Below are 22,825 nucleotides of genomic sequence, written 5' to 3'. Positions count from 1 at the left end.
CCTTATCAGCATGAGCTGGCTGATTTGACCTGACTCTCTAACTAGGACCTATGTGCTTGTCACATCCTGAACCCTCATATTCTACTTCTTGGCAGTAGGGATAGTGGGCATCTTTCTAGGCACAGGAGAGTTTTGGTCGGAGGGAGGGAGAGTGATGGAGGGGATGGAGGGGATGGAGGGGAGAGTGATGGAGGGGAGGGAGAGAGAGTGATGGAGGGGAAGGTTTGAAGAGTGATGGAGAGGAGCGAGAGGAGCGAGGGGAGAGTGATGGAGGGGAGGGATTGGAGAGTGATCATCATCATCATTTATTTATATAGTGCTGTCAAGATACGCAGTGCTTTAGTGAGGAGGGAGGGGAGAGTGATGGAGAGGAGGGAGGGGAGAGTGTTGGAGGGGAGGGAGTGGGATTGATGGAGGGGAGGGATTGGAGAGTGATGGAGAGGAGGGAGGGGAGAGTGTTGGAGGGGAGGGAGGGGGAGTGATGGAGGGGAGGGATTGGAGAGTGATGGAGAGGAGGGTGTGGACATCACTTTCTGTTTGATGGCGGTCAGCAGGTTGCGGGTCGGGTTGCGGATAAGGCAGTTGCGGGTCGGGTAGCGGATCAAAGTGGGTAAATATACAGGTTTGGGTCTGGCCTGAGTCTTAGAAATTGGTTCCGCACAGGACTCTGCACCTTCACACCTATACAAGAGCCCTATGAGATAAGCTTGGGTTAGTTTAATAGAAGGCTACCGACTAATTTTAGTTATAACAAACTCAGACTTGGATTAAGGGTAGGGAAAAAAAGAATTTGTCCTGGGGGCTCTTTGGCAGAAGCTAGATAGAATCATAGTGGGCATAATATACTGTGAAGTAATTGCTTACGGTCTGGGATGTCCAACCGACAGTCAACCTGCACTGCCAGGTGCCCCTAAATTTCTTACTGTCGCCCTAGCCCTGTTCTCTGATCCTGTTTTACTTCCAATTCAACTGATATAAATACCTGTATGGGAGCAATAAACAAATGAAATCATCAAGGCCACTTATTCTCAGAAAAGGTCAGTACTAGATGAGACTTGCAACGATGATTCGTGCAGCAATTTTAATCCAAACTGATGAGGAATCATTCAAGGATTTAGGAACAAATGATCAAAGTAACATTTTATGTAATGACAATGTACCTTTAAATTTCTAACCCACTTTCCCAACTTCTGGTAGGAATCATTATTCTCCTATATTTCTATGCAGAAAGGTACGTCAGAGCCTTCAGCTGATATAACTAGTAGAAAGGAAAATCTTAATCTTCATTATTCCACATGGGTAAGTGCCACACCGAATTTATTTTATATATTTTCTTGATCATTTGAACAAGGAAAGACATTTTCCTGCCAGTCGCTGCTTTCAGACCATTAACTAAACAGGAGGTTATAATTCCCCGTGTCACTAAAATTGCAGAGATACAGCTCCTTGTATTCAGTCTGCTGGAAGTAACGGTGCCTGGAATTCTGTTGCTGAAGCTGAGCTGAATGCTTATAGGTTAGGCCTGGTTACCTTAAAAAAGGAACACAATATAGGTCAAATGAGTAATAAATCCTGTTTTGGCAATGTACAGGTAAGGGACCTCTTATGCAGAATGCTTGGGTCCATAGGCTTTCCAGATATGGCAGTGATCCCCAACCAGTGGCTCTTGAGCAACATGTTGCTCCCCAACCCCTTGGATGTTGCTCCCAGTGGCCTCAAAGCAGGAGCTTCTTTTTGAATTCCAGGCTTGGAGACAAGTTTTGGTTGTATAAAAACCAGGTGTACTGCCAAACAGAGCCTCAATGTAGGTTGACAATCCACATAGGGGCTACCAAATGGCCAATCACAGCACTTTTTTTTTGCTCCCCAACTCCTTTTACTTCTGAATGTTGCTCAAGAGTTCAAAAGGTTGGAGATCCCTGAGATATGGGGTCATTTGGATCTCTATACCTTAAATTTACTAAAAATCAATTATGCATTAATTAAACCCAATAGGATTATTTTGCCTCCACCAAGGATTCATTATTATCGTAATTATATCTTACAAGCTACTGTTTTATTATTACAGAGAAAAACGAAATCGTTTCAACAATTGAAACCCCAGTTTGGCTGAAATTAGGGATGCACCGAATCCACTATTTTGGATTCGGCCGAACCCTCCAAATCCTTCATGAAAGATTTGGCCGAATACCGAACCTCAGGGGTGGAAAGGGAAAAAACATTTTACTTCCTTGACAAAAAGCCACGAGATTTCCCTCCCCTAATTTGCATATGCAAATTAGGATTCGGTTGGCCAGGCAGAAGGATTCGGCCAAATCCGAATTCTGCTGAAAAAGCCAGAATCCTGGATTCGGTGCATCTGAAATAGACAAACACCAACTACTGAGCATGGGCTACACTGGACCCTCTTTCACCAGGATGGGCTTTCACTAAATGGAAAGATCATGATGTTGTTGAACAACAACTCACTACTGCTGCCAAAGGTGTAAAAGAATAGAGTTGGACGGCAGGGGTTCTTGGCAAACAGTAGAACAGGCTTTATTCAATTATAAAGCACCACAGGGTTCTAATACTCACACATGAGGTAGTCATGATACATGTCAGATACATCAAAGGTGTAGCAGACACAGCATAGAAAGACACCACTGAAGGAATAACAGGGGGAGTTGAAGTATACACCTTACAGGGTTTCGGTACCCATGTGGACCAGATCCCCTACAGCAGACTTGGAACAGGGATAGAACAATAACCAGATTCCCTTGTCAGTACTGTGTTCCCTTCACTACAGGCAAAGCAGAGCCAGTGTCGGACTGGGCCGGTCAGACACCGGGAAAAAAACAGTTGGGCCTGGCCCATATCCGTCCCTTCATGGAAGCCGACTCCTCCCTTCCTGGCCCCCAGTGCAGCAGAAAGAAGGTAAGGAGCGGGGCCAAAAAGCGATTCGCATCTGGGGTGGAGGGCCCCCTGAGGCAGCAGCCTCAGTGGGCCCCAAGGCCCCAGTCCGATGCTGAGCAGAGCCTGGGGGAGAGCTACCCCTTTTATCCTCCTTGGTGGAGCATGAAGCAGCTCTTACTAACTAATACTCACTAACTCTCTCTAGAGCACTGATCCACAATCAGTAGCTTGTGAGCAACTTGTTAGTCCCCAACCCCTTGGATGTTGCTCCCAGTGGCCTCAAAGCAGGTGATTATTTTCAAATTCCTGGTTTGGAGGCAAGTTTTGGTTGTATAAAAACCAGCTGTACTGCCAAACAGAGTCTCAATGTAGGTCGGCAATCCATATAGGGGCTACCAAATGGCCAATCACATCCCTTATTTGGCACCCCAAGAACATTTTTCATGCTTGTGTTGTTCCCCAACTCCTTTTACTTCTTTGTTGCCTTGTTGACTCCAGGTTCAATGGACACCTCCACCCAGATCTACTCCTGCAGGCCAAAGATGAAGGACCACCCCCTGCAAAGCACTTTGTTACAGTGATGCAGGATATGGTCATCAACCTAGAGCCAATGAAATGGGTATGAAAATAGGTACCAATATGTTACATGGCTTTTAACTAGGGATGCACCGAATCCAGGATTGGGCTAGGATTTGGCCTTTTTCAGCAGGATTCGGCCGAATCCTTCTGCCAGTGCTGAACTGAATCCGAATCCTAGTTTGCATATGCAAATTAGGGGCGGGAGGGAAACCATGTGACTTTTTGTCACAAAACAACGTTTTCCCCTTCCCACACCTAATTTGCATATGCAAATTCGGATTCAGTATTCAGACAAATCTTTCGCGAATGGATTTGATGCATCCATAGTTTTAACCCAGCAACAGGGGAAGGAAACACTGTTAGGGAATGAAGCCTTAAGTGCCATTATACTTATGGGTCCCTACACAATTATTTTTTTATTACAATGGTGGCTTTCCTGTAATTCTGGATAACAGATCCCATACCTGTGCTTGTCACTGAGTCCAGCCGATGGATATTTCTATTCTCTATTAAAACAAAGACAGGATCAGACTGGGCCGATGGGACACCCGGTTGACGTGTGCAAGGTTTTGGGGTGGCAGCTACTTTGTTACGTTGAGTTACACCCCAGCTGTACTATACAGCTAAACCCAACAAGCCTGTTATACACAGATATTCTACACCTTGCAAAGCTTGTGCCTGTTCTACTAGTGGCAGAAACAGAGCTGTATCTATTAGAGATAATTGCTTTCATTATAGACATTTACACCAGCTAAATAACCACACCAGTCGAGGAGAGGCAGTGTTGTATTATTGATGGGCCTGTCAGATGGAAGTGCTTCTGGGCTAAAGATAGAAAGGCTCATTATTGAACAAACCTGATAAAATCAACAACGGAAATATAACATATAGAAAGAGCTTGTGCCCCAACCTCACAGAAGAATCACTGGCAGAATCCAGACAGGGGCACAGCAGAGAGAGCTGGATCAGCATCAAGTCTACAGAATATGGCCAATAGGGAAAAATTTAATTTTTTTAAAAAAAACAGAAAGTATTTAGAAAGTGGCTACAATATTGTTAGCCCTACTTATATCTCTTTAAGGGACCAGTAACGTCAATTTTTTTTAAAAAAATTTTTTTTGTTTGTATAGAACAAAAAAAAACACTAAGGGGCAGATTTATCAAGGGTCGAAGTGAATTCGAGGGAATTTTCGAAGAAAAAAAAATCTAAATTCAAAGTAGTTTTTTGGATACTCCGACCATCGAATAGGATACTACGAATTCAACCATTCGATAATCGAAGTACTGTCTCTTTATTAAAACTTTGATTGCAATACTTCGCCAAATTAAACCTGCTGAAGTGCTATGTTAGCCTATGGGGACCTTCTAGAGCATTTTTCTGAAGTCGAAGAAAAATCCTTTAAACGATTTTACTTCGACCACAAATGGGCAAATTCAATGTAAAAAAAACTTCGACTTCGATATTCGAAGTTGAAGTATTGCAATTTAATGGTGAATTTCGAAGCTTTTTCTACTTCTAAATTCGACCCTTGATAAATCTGCCCCCCAGACATATGTAACTTTAAAATCGCGAAGTCTTTATTAAAAGTAACTTACCGGAACTCACATTGTGCTCCTCTTCAGAAAAGGCATCAGGGCGACGATCCATCGTGCCGTGCTCAATTTCTCCTCCCTGCCTTCCATAGGAGATAGCCAGGGAGGAGAAATCGAGCGCCGCATGGTGGATCGTCGCCCTGACGGCTTTTCTGAAGAGGAGCGCAAGCAGAGTTTCGGTAAGTTATTTTTTAATAAAGACTTTGCAATTTCATATGGCTTGGTGTTTTTTTTTACATTGAAACTGAAATTTATTTTAAAAAATCAGTTTTTTTTTGGCTGAATAGGTCCGTTTTTGATCGAATTCGAAATCTTTCCAATAAAAGTTTTTCCCAAAAAAAACCTTCGATTTTTTAAAGTCCACCAATTGACTCCAAATATGTTCTAAGAGGTCCCCCATTGGCTAAAACAGCAATTCGGCAGGTTTTAGATGGCGAATGGTCAAAGTTAAATTTTTATAGAGACAGTAAAGTTCGATATTCGAATTTTTTAATTTCTGGCAAATTAGCTCGAATTTTTTTAATTCGAATTTTCACTTCGACCTTTGATAAATCTGCCCCGAAGGGAACAATGGAAGTAGCAGTTCCTGAAGGAGGGCATTAATTCAGGGCTCCCCTACATCCGTGTGTCCTGTACTATGCACCTTGGGCTCCATCAGAAGACGTCTCCAATTTATCTTAGTAGAGGAAAGAATTCCTTTTCATTTCCAAAATCTGACTTGTCCCTGGATCAACAATGTACAAATTCAATCTGTAACTAGTGATGGGCAAATAAATTCACCAGACATAAATTTGTGGCGAATTTCTGCATTCCGACGGAAGCAAATAATTTGTGAACCTGCGGCATCAATTTACCGCTTAAAAACAGCCGCAAATTAGGAATCGGATTCGGTCCAGTATTCGGCCGAATCTTTCGCAAAGGATTCAGGGGTTCTGCTGAATCCAAACCAGTGGATTCGGTGCATCTTTTTTTTCTTTTATGATTTATTTTTGTTATCAGAATAATATTGTATTTTCTACTGACTCATCATCTCATCCTTTCATAGTCTTGGGGGCCCATTCACTAAGCTCGAGTGAAGGATTCGAATGAAAAAAATTCGAATTTCGAAGTATTTTTTGGGTACTTCGACCATCGAATTGGTTAAATTCGTTCGAATACGAACGAAATCGAACGAATCGAACGAAAAATCGTTCGACTATTCGACCATAGTCGGTAGTCGAAGTACTTTCCCTTTAAAAAAAACTTCGACCCCCTACTTCGGCAGATAAAACCTACCGAAGTCAATGTTAGCCTATGGGGAAGGTCCCCATAGGTTTGCTAAACTTTTTTTGATCGAAGGATTTTCCTTCGATCGTTGGATTAAAATCCTTCGAATCGTTCGATTCGAAGGATTTAATCGTTCGATCGAACGAAAAATCCTTCGATCGATCGAACGAGCGTTTAGCGCTAAATCCTTCGACTTCGATATTCGAAGTCGAAGGATTTCAATTCGAGGGTCGAATTTCGAAGTATTTTTAACTTCGAAATTCGACCCTTAGTGAATCTGCCCCCCTATGTTGGTCAAAAGACTGATTTAGGTTACTTTACTATATTGTGAGCTTTTACTCTTGAGCTACTCAATGGACCCCACTGAGAGATTCTATCTTACAAATATTGTACGGAATGTATCAATTGTGTAATTCTTACCCAGTTCCAACCCAAGAAGAGTATAAAGAGTATAAAGCTGGACATCCGTGGGCCAGTGTGTTGTGCATTAGCCTAATGATCCAAGTTTTTGACTGCAAATGTACAGGCAAGTTATTTGTGTTTATGACATGTATGAAATCATCACTAATCGCATAGGGGCAGATTTATCAAGGGTCGGATTTCCAAGTAGAAAAAGCTTCGAAAATTCGACCATCGAAATTGGAATACTTCGACTTCGAATATCGTAGTCAACGTTTTTTTACATCGAATTTGGCCATTTGCGGTCGAAGTAAAATCGTTTGATCAAACGATTTTTCTTCGACTTCAAAAAACTTAGAAAAATGTTCTATAAGGTCCCCATGGGCTAACATAGCACTTCGGCAGGTTTAATCTGGCAAAGTATTGAAGTTGAAGTACTTAGATTATCGAATGGTCAAATATTCGAACGATTTTACTTCGAAACAAATTCGAAGTCGTAGTATCCTATTCGATGGTCGAAGTATCCAAAGAATTACTTTGAATTTCAAATTTTTTTACTTCGAAAATTCCCTTGAATTCACTTCGACCCTTGATAAATCTGCCCCATAATGATCAGCTACTGAACAGTAAGGGGGTTATTTATCAAAATCCAATTTTTAAAAAATAAAAAAAGTCACACCAAACTAGAATCCACGAGGTGACCTTATTTATTATTAAAAAGCATGAATAAATCGGATCGGGGACAATCCTGATAAAATCGAGTGAAAACCTGAATCCCTGAGTTTTCCCAAATAGTACAAATTTTTTCAGGCTTTTTCCCAAAAAGCCCACATTTTTTTGATTTTTGCCAGAAAAGTCCTAAATAGTCAGATTTTCAGGCTATTTCCAGCACAGACCACAGAAACTTCCAAATAGGATAGGGACTTCTCCCACTGATTTATATACAACCTCCTCAGGTCTGAGATGCCGGATTTTCAGATTCTGACTTTTTGCAGCATCGGCCTTTAATAAATCCTGAAAAATTCAAGTTTTTCTTTCCACTAAAAACAAGCTCCAAGAAAATCCCATTTACATGGGTTTATCCTATAGGCTAGATAAACCCATGTAAATGGGATTTTCTTGGAGCTTGTTTAGAATTCATTCCCAGGATTCCTTTTGTTTATTTAAATCTGTATGAGGCAGTCTCCTCAACCCTAATGACTTGTATGTGGAACCACACAGTGACTCTATCTAAGCTGATCAGATAACCCTGCAATACACTGATGAGCCTCAAGAAAGGTCAAACCGGTCTGTAGTTGGGAATCTGATCAGCTATTATCCTGGTTTCTGCTTTAAAGACCCAGTGGGTGAGCTTTAGCCTATAGGATAAACCCATGTAAATGGGATTTTCTTGGAGCTTGTTTGGAATTCATTCCCAGGATTCCTTTTGTTTATTTAAATCTGTATGAGGCAGTCTCCTCAACCCTAATGACTTGTATTTGAAGTTAAAAACTCTTCTGGGTTCTAAAGCACAACTCGTCTTTGGTGTTAATCAGACCTCAGTATGGAAGCATCAGTTTAAAGGGTATATCAATAAAGTAAAAAAGTAAAAAGACCTACTGTTCTGAATTGAGTGATGTAGGGCTGTCCTCACTGGTGCCCTAAATCTGTGAAACACATTAGAAAAGTCAAACATTGCAGATGCCCCTTATTTCAAAAAACAAATTTAATCATCAGTTTATATTTATATATATTTTTGAGCTTCCAATGTTTTAATTCTATCTGGAATTATATGTACAAAAAAAAATATATGTATATAAATGTTCACAGGCACAAACTTAGAAGTAGACTTTTCTGTCCTAACAATATAAACTTAGCAGCAGAAGCCTCTATATTAGAAATATCAACTAACCCCATGGCATCAAGATCATAATGATACACCATTTTTGAAAGCTTATTTCATGTTTCCATTTAGAGAAAGAGGTCTAAAAAAATCTAGGGCTAAATCAGAATCTCCCTAAGGCCATAGGGTTGGGGGGTATCTCTTCTATACACATCTTTGGGTCATCACCAAGTACAAAACACACATTGCCTTAAATACTATAAATGTCTGAACAAGAAAAACATATAGAAGACATTATGGCAAGTGATGAGGAACGTGTATCTCTTTGAGCAGCTGGTGTTGAAGTTTTATTTCATCAAAGTCTGAAGGGTCACCAGTTGTCTGTGTCTTTGGAGATCCAATTCCAAATTTCTATGTGGCTGTGGCTCATCTGAAGATGAAGACGATGGGCTTCCACCACCCAACGCTGCTTGTTCCTATGGCACAATACAGACTCTTGGCAGCCTGGAATATAGGTGTCCTTTAATACAGGCTTCTTTTGGCTACTGATTTTGTTAGCTGCTGCTGAACCACAACTCTATAAAAACCCCTTATTAACACACACAAGGCATGCAGGTTCTGGTATATGAAGACAGATAGGTCCCCTACTACAGAGTACTATAGTTGCATTGTTTTGGATACTTCAGTTTTATTGCATAGAGAAAATGTCAAAATAACTGATCTCTGCTGCAAAGGAACATTTCCCAGCAGCAGGGATTTGTAGTTCAGCGATAGCTGTGGATCCCTTCTTTAAAGGACAACTAAAACACATTTGGCGGTGTCACTGGTGCCCATGCTCCCTGGCAGTGAATATTACGTTTTGAAGGTGATACCTTCATTAGCTAAATAAGGTGATAATCACAGCAAGTGTTCAGTATGTTTCAAATTCTTGTTCAAGCTAAGTTGTTGAGAACAGTTGCTGTGGTTATCATCTTAATAAGTCAATAAATACATCATATCCAAGAGCTAGAGCTTAAGTTGGTTTTTAACAGACTGAACTGTATTACAATTATTGTGAAGTGGCCACATAAAATAACCCAAGTGATGGGCACTCCATGTGTTCGTCTTTCCTCTGCTTAAAGCAATGATCCTCAACCAGTGTCTCACAAGCAACATGTTGCTCCCCAACCCCTTGGATATTGCTTCCAGTGGCCTCAAAGCAGGTGATTATTTTTAAATTCCAGGCTTGGAGGCAAGTTTTGGTTGTATAAAACCAGGTGTATTGCCAAACAGAACCTACTATAGGCTGCCAGTACAAACAACCAATCATATCCCTTATTGGGTATTCCCAGGATGCTTGTTTTGCTCCTCATCTCTTTTTGCATTTGTATGGGTAAAAAGGTTAGAAGCTTAGACGCTATTAACTATATAGCTATTGTTTTGCTTAACCTGGAGCCCCTATATGTTGCTTATCTCTTCAATAAACAGTTGCCCTTTCAATATACACTTACATCAATAAACCATGCAACAGGGAACTTACTAATACAAATCTTTTTCCCAAGTATTCACCAAACATTCAAATTTTTTTGATTTTGCTAATAATTTTCATAAAGCTAAACACGTGCTGCACACAATAGCAAAAAAAAAAACTATCCCAAACTGTATCTGTACATTAGAGGTATAATATAAGGAGCAGAATTAGATACTAGGAACACACATATACTGTATGCATTACATTTCTTTACCAATGCTCACCTCCAGAACATTGCTTTTTAACATTTATACTTGGCCACCGTTCACATAAGAGTTCAACCAAATTGCAAAAAAAATAAAATTTCTACATGAGTTCTATTGAAGACTTGTATCCAACACCAAGTTCATTTTATTGCACCCTTCAGTAGATAATTTGATATTTCCATGCATTCTGTTTCTCTTTCAGACTCAATAACAGAGTCATGGTAGTTCTGCCTTGTCCTGTGGATCTTCTTCTTCCTCGCTGGATGAATGGTCTGTGGAGTCCGTTTCACTGCCCTTGGGTTCCATGGGGACTATTGATTTTTTCCTTGGTGGTTTCGTTTTTCTGACACACATTTGGATCCCACCCCACAAAAGCATCGCCAGTATTCCTAAGGCCACCAGACCAAGTATCAAAGGAATAATTAATGTTTCAAACAAAGTTTCATCATCAACCACTAGATATGTGGTATTATTTGGGGCAGGCAATGTAGTAGTTGTATCTGTTAGATTTGCTGGGGAAGAAGAGATATTAAATGCACATTTGTCCTGACACAAGATGTCTTCATCCAAGCAAGGGCATGCAGTTACCTGTATATCTGGACTTTTACTCCAGTTATATACCACAGTGTTAGGTGTTGGAGGTGGTAGGGTGCAAGGAGCAGACACATAGGCAGGGTTCAAGCATTGTTCCAAGCAACTGATCCCATTCTGTTCTCTACAGTTTTCTTGCTCAGTCCCTCTTCCATCACCCTCCACCCCAGCACAAAAGCATTGGGGTTTTGTGCATAAAACTTGCATCTTTTCAGCTTTACATGTCAGAGATACATTTCCTTCGCAGCCCCTGCAGTGTATAATAATTGTTGTCGCCTCTGAAAACATATCAGGTGCATCCTTGTCAAAGAACGGGTGAAGGGTTTTTAAGGGTTTTTCTAGATCTTCAGCGGAAACCTTCCAGGAAACCTTAGAACGACAGACTGAAAAATAGGTTTTTTTACAAGGAAAGTCCTTCCAAACCAGGCTGTGATTTCCGACCTTTAAAGCAACACAACGTTTACTAGTACATGACTTTTTAGGCTTGCTTTCCCAGTAATCCAAAGACGAGTTCTCTCCTCCTGAAATCCAGACAAAGCCTTTGAGTGTCTTGTGCTCCACTACACATTCTCCCGTTGGCTTGGAAAGTCCAATCCAGAAAAAATACGTATCCTGATTGCCATAAAAAGAGCTTGTGAGTTGCAAAATTTCATTTTCTTCTTGTTTATCCTTCATGGATGCCAGTATGCCTTTAGATCCACATGAAGAGATGGCATCCTGAAACTTCTGCTGCCTGGTGAGGATCCTGTAGCAATTGCCAGAAGGAAAGCAGTAGATATCTTCTCCAAGAAACATGGGTGCCATGCACAGACACACCACAAGCAATAAAAAGGCAGACAGCATACCTTTCATTTCTCAGGCCCATCTAGCACTGGAGCATGACTGCAGTCTGACATCCACAGCTTTCGGAAGTTTGTGAGGATATGATAACTCAGCCCGTGAGCAGAACTCTGAGAAACAGGAAATATGAGGTAACTCAAGCCGACCGGGTTTAGGATGGTGAATATACAATGGACTTGTTTATGCAAATTCCATGGCATTTAGAAAATGACGCAGGCTACTTTTTTGGAGAACTTCCTTTTGCTTGGAAACGAGGCCAATAAGCTTGGAACGAGGCTACATTTTTATTTAACAAAGATCAATGTTATATTTGAATTCAATGCAAATTAAAATTAAGTCAGTGGACCTTAATTTGGTTTTTTGAGCTCAACCGCAGTAGTAAAAGATATAGAAAAGTAGTTAAAAAGGATCATCATTAACTTCAGTGCACACGGAGATGAAGGCACTTTTTCCATGACGTGTATCTATATAACTACACTACACTGTCCACACCAACAGCAATATTTCTACTCCTATTAGATCTTTGCTCTCTTACAGTTTATACATTGTTACACTTTTCTTATAGCTCACACCAAAATACTTTTACACCTTTGAAAAATACTTTCCCTTTGAAAATGTCAACCATTCTGATAGTTCAACAAAATATATACCCTGCTCAGAATCTAGACTAAAAGAGCACTTATAATTATTTTTCTGTGTATAATTCTAGCCAACTTGGATCTCCCACCCATGGGCTCTGCCCTTCCCAGCATAATTTATTCCACTAGTCAATCTCCTGTTACCCTTCCGTTACCCTTCCTTTCCAAACATTGTTCAATTTCCTGGGTCTCTATCTATGAGCTTTTCTCATTCCCCTGAGTCTGTTTCCATCTATCTTTCTTTTACTAGCTTTCTTTATTCTACTGTGTCAATCTCCCTTTGTCCTTCCTTTTTCCATCGTTCTCTTTATTCTCCTGGGTTGGTCTCCCTTTCCTTCCTTGTCCATTCCCTTGAATCTCTAACACTTTCTCTCACTAACACAGAGTCAAAACACTTGAAATGATCCTATTGCTGGCTAAAACAATGACATCAAAATACTGCATGAACAAATTTCACCTTGCTCAGCTGAAATTGAACTGTTTCTGGGTTATAAGTATGTTATTTATGCTATTAATATATGAAAGGTGTGTGGGGGGGAGGTTAGATGAAGGAAATTTGGATGAAATTGCAATCTGCATTCATGAATGTGCAATCCACATAGCGCTTGAGGCCAGTCCAATGATTGTGTTTAAATTAAATTAATCAGTGAGAGCTGTGAAGATGTGGAATTGTCTCCCTGAATCAGTGGTACAGGCTGATACATTAGATAGGTACAAGGAAGGGTCGGATGCTTTATTCACCAGTAGCTCCTCCCAGCAGACAGGAGGGAGCCAATGAGATTAGAGGAGGGAAAGGGGTGTTACAGGGAGAGCTGGGAAGTGAATCAGGGGTACAGGCTGATACATTAGATAGGTACAAGGAAGGGTCGGATGCTTTATTCACCAGTAGCTCCTCCCAGCAGACAGGAGGGAGCCAATGAGATTAGAGGAGGGAAAGGGGTGTTACAGGGAGAGCTGGGAAGTGAATCAGGGGTACAGGCTGATACATTAGATAGGTACAAGGAAGGGTCGGATGCTTTATTCACCAGTAGCTCCTCCCAGCAGACAGGAGGGAGCCAATGAGATTAGAGGAGGGAAAGGGGTGTTACAGGGAGAGCTGGGAAGTGAATCAGGGGTACAGGCTGATACATTAGATAGGTACAAGGAAGGGTCGGATGCTTTATTCACCAGTAGCTCCTCCCAGCAGACAGGAGGGAGCCAATGAGATTAGAGGAGGGAAAGGGGTGTTACAGGGAGAGCTGGGAAGTAAATCACGGGTACAGACTGATACATTAGATAGGTATAAGGAACGGTTGGATGCTTTATTCACCAGTAGCTCCTCCCAGCAGACAGGAGAGAGCCAATGAGATTAGAGGAGGGAAAGGGGTGTTACAGGGAGAGCTGGGAAGTGAATCAGGGGTACAGGCTGATACATTAGATAGGTATAAGAAGGGGTTGGATGGTGTTTAGCAAGTGAGGGAATACAGGGATATGGGAGATAGCTCATAGTACAAGTTGATCCAGGGACTGTTCCCATTACCATTTTGGAGTTTCCCCTCTGAGGCAAATTGGAGAGGCTTCAGATGGGTTTTTTTGCCTTCCTCTGGAAGATAGGCAGGTCAAAAAAAAAGTTAAAAGGTTGAACTTGATGGACATAGTAACTTACTATGCTACTTTCAGTGCAGAAGTTCTAGCTGGATTTACTACATGTGCCCTTGAATTTTCTTGATCTGGTAACCCTACTTCTAGGGAGCCAGTTACAGTCAAGGGGGCCTAGACGTTTGAGCCTGACCCTGCTATATGCCAGTTCCTTCCATTAGAAAATCATACAATTTGAGCAGAAAATGCCATTTTCACCTATTGTTTGCACTTTGCACCTTGTCCTTATGAAGACCTGAGAGTAATAAGCTCTGCCTCTCCATCCTCTCATTGTAATGTTTCCCCAAACCTCTTCCTCCACCTCAGAGGACATTGACATAATATGATGCTCCTTTAATATATAAAGGTAAACCTGAAGTGACCTGTGATGATCCAAACAACTTTACTCAATAACAATAATAGATGGTTTTACAAACATACAACTAGGTTTTGTATGCCAAGGACAACAACTGACATTTCTTACTTGATATGTAAGTAACCATGGTTACTTATTTTCTACCTTCTATTTCTGTCTTATTTTGTTCATGAGTCTAAAGACACAAGGGCTAAGGCTTCTGCGTGAAAGTTGGCTTTTTCCTCTGCAGACAAATTCAACCTTGTTGGTCCCTTACTGAGTGGTCAGCAGACGTGCTTTTTACTTCCTTCCCCCCATGGAGAAGATGTCTCATTTGGCTACGTAGTAGTAGGGTACATTGATGACCTTAGAAATAGTAATGGCTGACTGTTCAGAAAGCTCTGCTAATGTTAAGAGCTCAGTGAGACAAACTAATTGGCTTTCCGGAGATCCCGTTGTTCTGTACCTGCTGTGAGAAAAGAGCAGCCATACTTGATACTATGGATAAAAGCCAATGCACAAGATTATTACAATGAGGAGCAGCTCAGTTCACTAACAATTAATCCCTTCACAGCTGCTCTTTTATAATACATTGCTAACCCTGTGCAAGTCGTAAAGCTAAAAAGAACGAATCAGCCTTTAGCAGGTTTATTGGCTTCAGTACTGTAGATATAGTGAGTTAACCTCTATCCTCTAATGGCACAAGAATGTAGACACAATGGGTTATTTAAGGAGCAGAAGGTTGTGTGCAAAGGGCAAAAAAAGGGCACAATTGTCTGTGCTGTATGCATAAGGGGAGGCCTGGAAGGAGGCACTTTGGTGGGCTTCCTCCTGACCCCTGCCCGTCCTTTACCATGCGTGTCGTTCAGATATAAGTTAGGGAGTCCTGCATTGGAGCCCCATTATTACTGGTTGCCCTATGGCAGATGGTAAGTACAGAGTTGGCCTCCCCCACCAATGCAGCAATGATATTTTTTCTACAAGGTGCAGAGCACTAGTGATGGGCGAATAAATTCGCCAGGTGCTAATTTGTGGCGAATTTCCACATTCCGCCGCTGCAAAAATTCGCCGGAGAAAAATCCGCTAAATATCATTGCTGTTCATGATAAAGAGCAGTGATGGGTCTCGTACTGAGCTGCAAATGTGTCTTATAATGTGATCCGGTACGGATCTACAAAAGTCACGTGCATGCGCAGTAGATCGTACCGGCGAAATGCTCCTACTGCGCATGCACCAAAACGCCGTTCACAGTAGGAAGAAGATCGCGTGGAAGAAGATGTCGTCGGTGAACTCCGTAGACTGGACCTGCGCAGAAGGGTAAGTAACAAGTTAGGGGCATTTGCCCAGCGGGACGGGTAGGCCAGGGGGGAGGAGGGAGGGTGGGCAACACACGGGAGGGGGGGTGGGGGGTTTGCGCCGGCTAGGTTTCCTTCCCCTTTAAGATATTCTGTTACTATTTTTGAACTCTATACATTACTGTAATGTATATTAGGGCAGAGACACACATGAAGATTTGGGGAGATTTAGTCGCCAGGCAACAAATCGGCTCTTCTTCGGGCGACTAATCTCCCCGAAACTGCCTTCTTGCTGTCTAGAATCGAAATCGCCGGCGGGATGGCACTCGGAGCACTTCATTTTCCAAAGTCGTCCGTAGTTTCCGCGCCAGGCAACTAAATCTCCCCGAATCTTCACGTGTGTCTCTGCCCTTAGTGCTACTGATGTCCTGGGTGCCTCTGCTTTTTTTTTTTTCATATTATCACAATGCATCCAAAATCTCATCTGACGTTAATTCTGTAGACAATAATTAAAACTCCTTTTCGACTTGTTGCCAATGTCTCTCCTGGTTGCGTTCTTTTCCAGGGAAACTAGAAGCAACGTTCAGATTGGGGTGATTAGGAGAATAAATCACTTGCCGGAGGGACGACAGAAAACAAATATTGATGAACACAGCTCCACTCCACAAAGGGGAAAATATATTTATTTAGCTGCCGGCTCTATTCATTTGCACTTGAATAGCTTTAAGTCGGCGTAAATGCATTCATGGCAATACGGGTGTATTACTCTACAAGCTCGCTGAGGTCGGACATGAATCTCTGTTAGTACCATTGCTAATACTGTCAATGAAGCACGGGGAAATAATCCAAGGAATAAAATTTCAGCCATAATAATAGAAACACAATGGGAATGAATGTCAAATATATACGGACAGTATTATTTTATTCATTTTTTCAAAAAAAGAAAAGACAATCTATACGTCTGTGTTACTAGTGAAATAAGTGCCATATAAACCTATACACCCATAGCTGTATGTCTGTTTCAAAACCTGTTGAACAAGAGGGACTGAAAATGAAAGAGGGGGAAGGAAAGGTGGGAACTAGAAAAAGAAGGTTAGGAAGAAATAAATGACAGCTTGTTTAATGTATCATCCAGATTGCCTCAAGGCAGATTAATGTATTCAACATCATTAGTAATGGAGGTGACCACATGCCCCACCAGGCCCGGACTGACAATCTGTGGGTTCTGGCAAATGCCAGAGGGGCTGCTATAAGGTCCCATAGAAAGTCAGTATTTAGTGGGCTGGTGGGGGCTGTTTGGGCCTCTACGTGGGCTGATCGGGCCTCTGTGTTCCAGAAATGCCAGGGCCTATTTTAATTCTCAGTCCGGACCTGTGCCCCACCACAATATCTCGATCAATAGTGGATCAAACCATTTCCCAACAGAAACTTCTCTAATCAATGGATCTTAATGGCACTAGACTAGAGAGTGTGTCTTCCTCACGCCTGTCTCACCTATGGGTCTGGGTCATTTAATGCTGAGTCTCTTGCCATTAATCATGATGTAACACCTGTGTCTGATTCAGTAGAACTAAATATCATTTTTTAGGCCACCTAAAAACCTCTGTGGAGTCTCACATGGGTTTTTCTCCTTTGTTTTTTAAAAATAGGCATTTTAGGGGCTCCTAGCTCACCCCCAGTGTCTCCTTCGAAGAGGGGCTGCATGATCCTCAGTGTTCCTTGACTCCCATATTGTCATATAGAAAATGATGCACAGCAGCATGTTCTTCCAATTAAATGGTTAATCTTGATTTGCTTAAAAAAGTAAACAAGTCATGGGCCTTAGATGTTTCAGGCTCGTCCAACCACGTTCTCCTTTTGTATTATCCTTTGCAGCAATTAGTCATCTTTCACACGAGTACCAGCCCTACTGGACTAGAGTGGATAGTCAGTTGACCCTGTATTTTATTTAACTATGGAAAGAAACCAACTCAGGCATTTGGAGAACATACAAATCAGAGTTTCACTGCAGAGAACATGGACATCTGCTGCACCAGGTGTTAGCACTCTTGGGGATTCGAACATGTGTTTTCCTGGGACAAAGCACATTCCAGTTGAGCAACTGGAGGCTCTCATGGATGCATCTGACCAGTCCTCCTACTTAGGCATATATTCATTGTGTTTTTTGTCTCCTCACTGGTCTTCTCCCATCTCGTTACCCTTCATAAACCTGTCCCTGACCAGTGATCCTTGCTTGATCATCAAAGCTCCCATGCCTGATCTCACCTGCTGTTCCTGTGATTCCTATACCTGATTTCTGCCTCTGTCTCCTGATTCCCTACCTGTTCCCTGTTCCTGCTCGTGTCCTGCCTGGTTCTCCGCTTTCTGCCCTTGTTCCCTGCTTCAGTTCCCTGCCTGATTCTGGTAAGATTTCCTGGTATTGACCACAGCCTTTTATTGGACTTTGCTTTTGTCTTCAGCCTGCTCCAGACCTCGACCTGTTCATTGGACATTCCTTGTTTGCCGCCTGTCAATACCCTCTTCCTGTTTTATGGACCTGCCATTGCTAGCTGCCTGCATTTGACCACTGGACTGGTATTAGGACTAGTTGTGTCTTTATGATTGCTCAGACTTTGTTGCATCCTTTCATTAACTCTTCTTTTCTTCATTGCAACATGTCTGCTGCCTTTGATCATCTTAATTACATGCACAGCCCGGGTTATACAGCACATAGGCTCCAACCTGCCATCCAACTTAGTACCTGACACCAGGAGCCATTTCCATGAGTTTCATGGTTTAATGTCCCTGGTATGATACTGCCTTAAGGGACAATCCTAAGTTTTACTGCTTATTCCTACCAGCCTTCATTTTTTAAAAATGAGGGTATTTTTTGGCTACTTCACTTACCTCTAACTAGAGATTACCTGTCTTGGGTCAAGGAAAACTTGGTTCATTGATGGTTCTTCCAGTGATGACTTAACAGAGCCATCACTGGTTATAATCAAAAAACGAACCCTCATTTTTATGATTTTATATTAACAGTAAATGAAAACTCGTTTTAGGATTGAATCCTAAAAGCTCCACTAATCACAGATGAAAGTCTGCACTGTAGAGGCTTTCTGCAGTCCTGCACAGAGTCGCACTGATCCTTCTTTCCCGGCTTCCATGACTCATACCTTAAAAAAGCTGGAAAACTGGAAACTCACACAATCCGGGTTACAGATCACAATTACGAGCAGCCCAAGACACATCCTTGTATTGTTATTCCAAGTCATTAAAAAGATATTATTTAAGCACCGCTGAGAACAAAAAAGTGAGAGGTCAGGGATGTATAATGAAATACAGTAAACAGCTGCAGAGACTGAGAGACACTGGCAATTATACCGGCCATTTTGGTGTCAGAGGCAGGGGAGGCACCTGCCAACAAAAATCACTTAACGATTAGAACTGCTTTGTGTCAAAAACAGAGATGATGAAAGTCAAGTAATATTTAGAAGCCGGTCTAAGATGATACAGTCAGTGTTAAATGTAATAGACCTATGGTGAAATTATGAAAGGGCTGATGGATTTCCTTGGCTGGAACCCACCGGGAGACTCTCTTGTACAGGGATCCCCAATCTTTTTTACCCGTGAGCCACATTCAAATGTTAAAAAAAGTTGGAGAGCAGTACAAGCATGAAAAAGTTCCTGGGGTGCCAATTATAAACTGTGGTTGACTCCTGGTGGCCCCTATGTTGACTGGCAGCCTACAAAAAGCTCTGTGTGGCAGTGAACGTTGGTTTTTATGCAACTAAAACTCGTTTCAAAGACAGGAATTCAAAAAGAAACACCTGCTTTGAGGCAACTGGGAGCTACATCTAAGGGGTTGGTGAGGAACATGTTGTACCAGACCCGCTGGTTGGGAATCTCTGCTCTAGTACGTTGAGAGAGCAGTCAGACCCAGGCCTAGTGGTTGAGATACTACTTCATATATTCCAGTTTATGCCAGTGCTCCATCAGTGAATCAGCCAGGTAAAGTTTAGGTTGATGTTGTCTGATATTCCCCAGGCTGGTTGGTCAAAGGCAAAGATTCCACTGGTGGTTTCCGTAGTTCTGCCCCCGTTCTACTTAAAACACGTGCTTGTGATACTGATGATGGAAAGTTATACTTACATTAGGCTTATCGAGGGCCGCTATTAGAAATCAAGTGGCAGGGGCCTATATTAAAATAATACATTGGTGGCTAGGGGTTACAAAAACTTTGTCTTTTTTCAACCCAATTTAACTATGTAACTATGTAACTCTAAAGATCCAAATTATGGAAAGATCCGTTATCGGGAAAACCCCAGGTCCCGTTCATTCTGGTTAACAGGTCCTATACTTGTATTCCACAAATTGCACTGGTAATTTCTTTGTCGCCTCCAACTTATGGTATATAAATATATGTAGATAAAAAAATAGACTGAACATTTATAGGAAAAAATAAAATGTAAAGCGTACTTGTAAATATAGAACCTTGTCCCTTTAACTACCCAGTCTTGATGCGATTACAGCTCACAGGACACATTCAAAACTGGCAGATTAAAAAAAGTAAAAAGTTTGAACTTGATGGACGAGTGTCTTTTTTCAGCCTAACTTACTTTGTTACTGTGTAAAAACGAATGGCAATTATTATTTCTTTGTTAGACAATTTTAAAAGGTCTATTAAAATATGAAAGCTGTTAAACTCCTTCCCTAAATTCATTTTAAGCCTTTCACAGTTCTGTGTGACCTTTCAGAAGGGATAATGAATATTTGTTTCTGAGCGCCGTCTCATCATCCATTAAGGGCCCTGTATCTCCAATTAAGTAGCGACTGCAAATATGAACCGGCCTTTGTTCAGTTTTAATTGTCTGGATTAGAAAATCGCTGTTATCATCATATAACATTTAGCATATGAATGGTTTGAACATTAAATGCTGCCATGTTAAGCCACGCATTGCTAATGAACTCCACTGGTTTGTGCAGTATTAGTTCTACGGGAAGAGATGCGCCTGGGACCATTTATAGGATAATTTAATAAAGTAAATGCTTATAGTATGTACTTTGCTAATCATTGTTTCCTTCACAATAACAAGTTAGAGCACATATTCATTTCAATTCTGATTTGTATCATTTTCCCAGTGGAAGTTAAATGGGCAGAATATACAATAGGAGTACAATGAGAAGCGCTTGTGCTGATCACACTTTTTGCCTATTGATTTAATTTTTTTTTAAAAAAATCAGTGGATTCTGTTATTTCTAGAGCTAATCAGGGCAACAGGGAAATCGAACATACTCCATGTTTGGCAGATAATTAGATGACAGTATATCAAGCAGAAATAGATTTTGCATGGAATTTGTTTTTTCTCGCTCCTTCACTTGCTTCACCATATTCCTATGATTTCTCCCCAGTCAACTCCCCTGATTCAGACATCAGCTCTGTGTTTATTGTTCATGTTCATTTCCCAGTTCCAATCTAGACACCAATATTTGTCTCTTCTGTGGAGCTCACGGTCTTCCAGTTAAGTCTCTTTTCACTTGCTACAATCATCAGCTCTTTCCCTGGTCGCCCATGTTCTCTGGCCCCTACCAATCTAAACCTCCCTTCATTAATGTCATGATATACCCAGTACCACCTATGCCCTTTCCTAATCTTCTTGGCCCAAGCTCAATATAATGCCCTGGTTCTGCCACACAGGGCCGGACCAAGGTATTTTGGCACCCTAGGCAAGTGCTTCACTTGGTGCCCCCCTCCCCCCAATCAGTAGTCTCCCATAACCATTTTCACCTTGGCACATAAAGTCTCATAAAGTTCCAATGCCTTCTGACCCTTTTATGTGTGTTCATTGATAGGTGATTTGGGTGGTTATGCTATATTATGCAAGGGTCAGAAGGCATTGGAACTTTATGAGACTAAAAAAGTATTACTTTTTTATTATATTCATCTTACAGTCTCTCACTCAAAACTAGGGATGCACCGAATCCAGTATTTGGGATTCGGCCGAATCCCCAAAGCCGAATCCTGGATTCGGTCCATCCCTACTCAAAACACTACCGGGTTGCCATGTTAAATAGCAACAATATAGCTGCTGAAATTCCAGCCCATAAAAATTTAACCAGGGCCCCCTGAACCTGTGTCAGCATCAGTGCAGCCACATAAAATATTTATATTTTATTTAGCCCCCACTACCTGCCCACGTGTTCCTGTGCCAGTCAGTGCCACATAAAATTGGTCTAACAACTGTGTCCAAACTTTCTCCAATTCTTCTCCAATCTTTCTTCATTGCAAGCGAGCAAGAGCCACACCAGGTCCCCCTGAACAGTGCCAACATATTAAATTTTTAATTAGCCTCAATACTTGCCACCATATACCTGTGCCAGCAGCCAGCCGGTGCCACATAAAATTGGTCCAACAACTGTGTCCAAACTTTCATCAAACCCTTCTCCAACCTTGCTCCAGTGTGAGAGTTGAGCCACACCAGGATCCCATGAAGTGCAGCCATATTAAATTAGCCCCCACAACCTCCCCCCTGTGTACCTGTGCCAGCAGCCAGCCAGTGTGCCAAATAAAATTGGCAAAAATGCCTCAAATATCCAGTTCCAATGTTTCTTCTCTTGTGAGGCTAGCCAGCAAGTGTGAGGCCACACCAGCGCAAGTACCGTCAACTGATACAGTGACGTCATGCGCAGCCACCGGCGTCCACTGCGCATGCGTCCAACGGAAGAAAGGTACAATCCAGCAGGAGGGGTGAAGAGGGTGTAGAGAAATTGGAAACTGACAGCGCTAAGGTGATTTGGGTGGGCGGTTATTAAACATATACACATGCGTTAATAAAGGCCAAAAAAAAAAGACACAGTAAAAAAAAAAGTTACATTTTTTTTTCCTCCTAAGTGCGCCCCCCAATGATTGCGCCCTAGGCAGGCACCTACCCTGCCTACCCCTAGTTCCGGCCCTGCTGCCACAAGTACCCAAGCACATTTCCCAGACTTTTTCCAGCAATTCTATCTTTCCCTAGTGTTCATTCTCAGTTATTTGTTTTCTTTGTTTAACTTATTTCCCTGCCTTTATTTACCATTTCTGTCCCCTGTATCCAATGTTTATTCCCCTGCTTCTCATCCTTGTTACAGGCACAATGTTATCTACTGCTGCCGTCAAACAATCAGTTTCAAGTCATAATAGATACATCAACAAAAATAGGTGTTGAATTGTACCTAAAAGGCTTTTTTTTAACACAATTCA

General features: G+C 41.7%; 1 protein-coding gene across 1 annotated transcript; it reads right to left on the bottom strand.

The window, feature by feature from the left end:
* Nucleotides 1–10,486: 10,486 nt before the first annotated feature.
* Nucleotides 10,487–11,656, bottom strand: clec14a.S (C-type lectin domain family 14 member A S homeolog). Its single transcript, XM_018233671.1, has one exon. The coding sequence runs from the start codon at nucleotides 11,654–11,656 to the stop codon at nucleotides 10,487–10,489; it is 1,170 nt and encodes a 389-aa protein (XP_018089160.1).
* Between the last annotated feature and the right edge of the window lie 11,169 nt (nucleotides 11,657–22,825).

The sequence above is a fragment of the Xenopus laevis genome, chromosome 8S (genome assembly GCF_017654675.1).
Source record: "Xenopus laevis strain J_2021 chromosome 8S, Xenopus_laevis_v10.1, whole genome shotgun sequence".
Classification (NCBI taxonomy): domain Eukaryota; kingdom Metazoa; phylum Chordata; class Amphibia; order Anura; family Pipidae; genus Xenopus; species Xenopus laevis.
Note: the sequence above shows the minus strand (reverse complement) of the source record. Positions and strands in the feature narration are given on the sequence as shown.

Coding starts and splice junctions, on each gene's coding strand:
- clec14a.S (XM_018233671.1), bottom strand. CDS start 11,656: ATGTTTCTTGGAGAAGATATCTACTGCTTTCCTTCTGGCAATTGCTAC.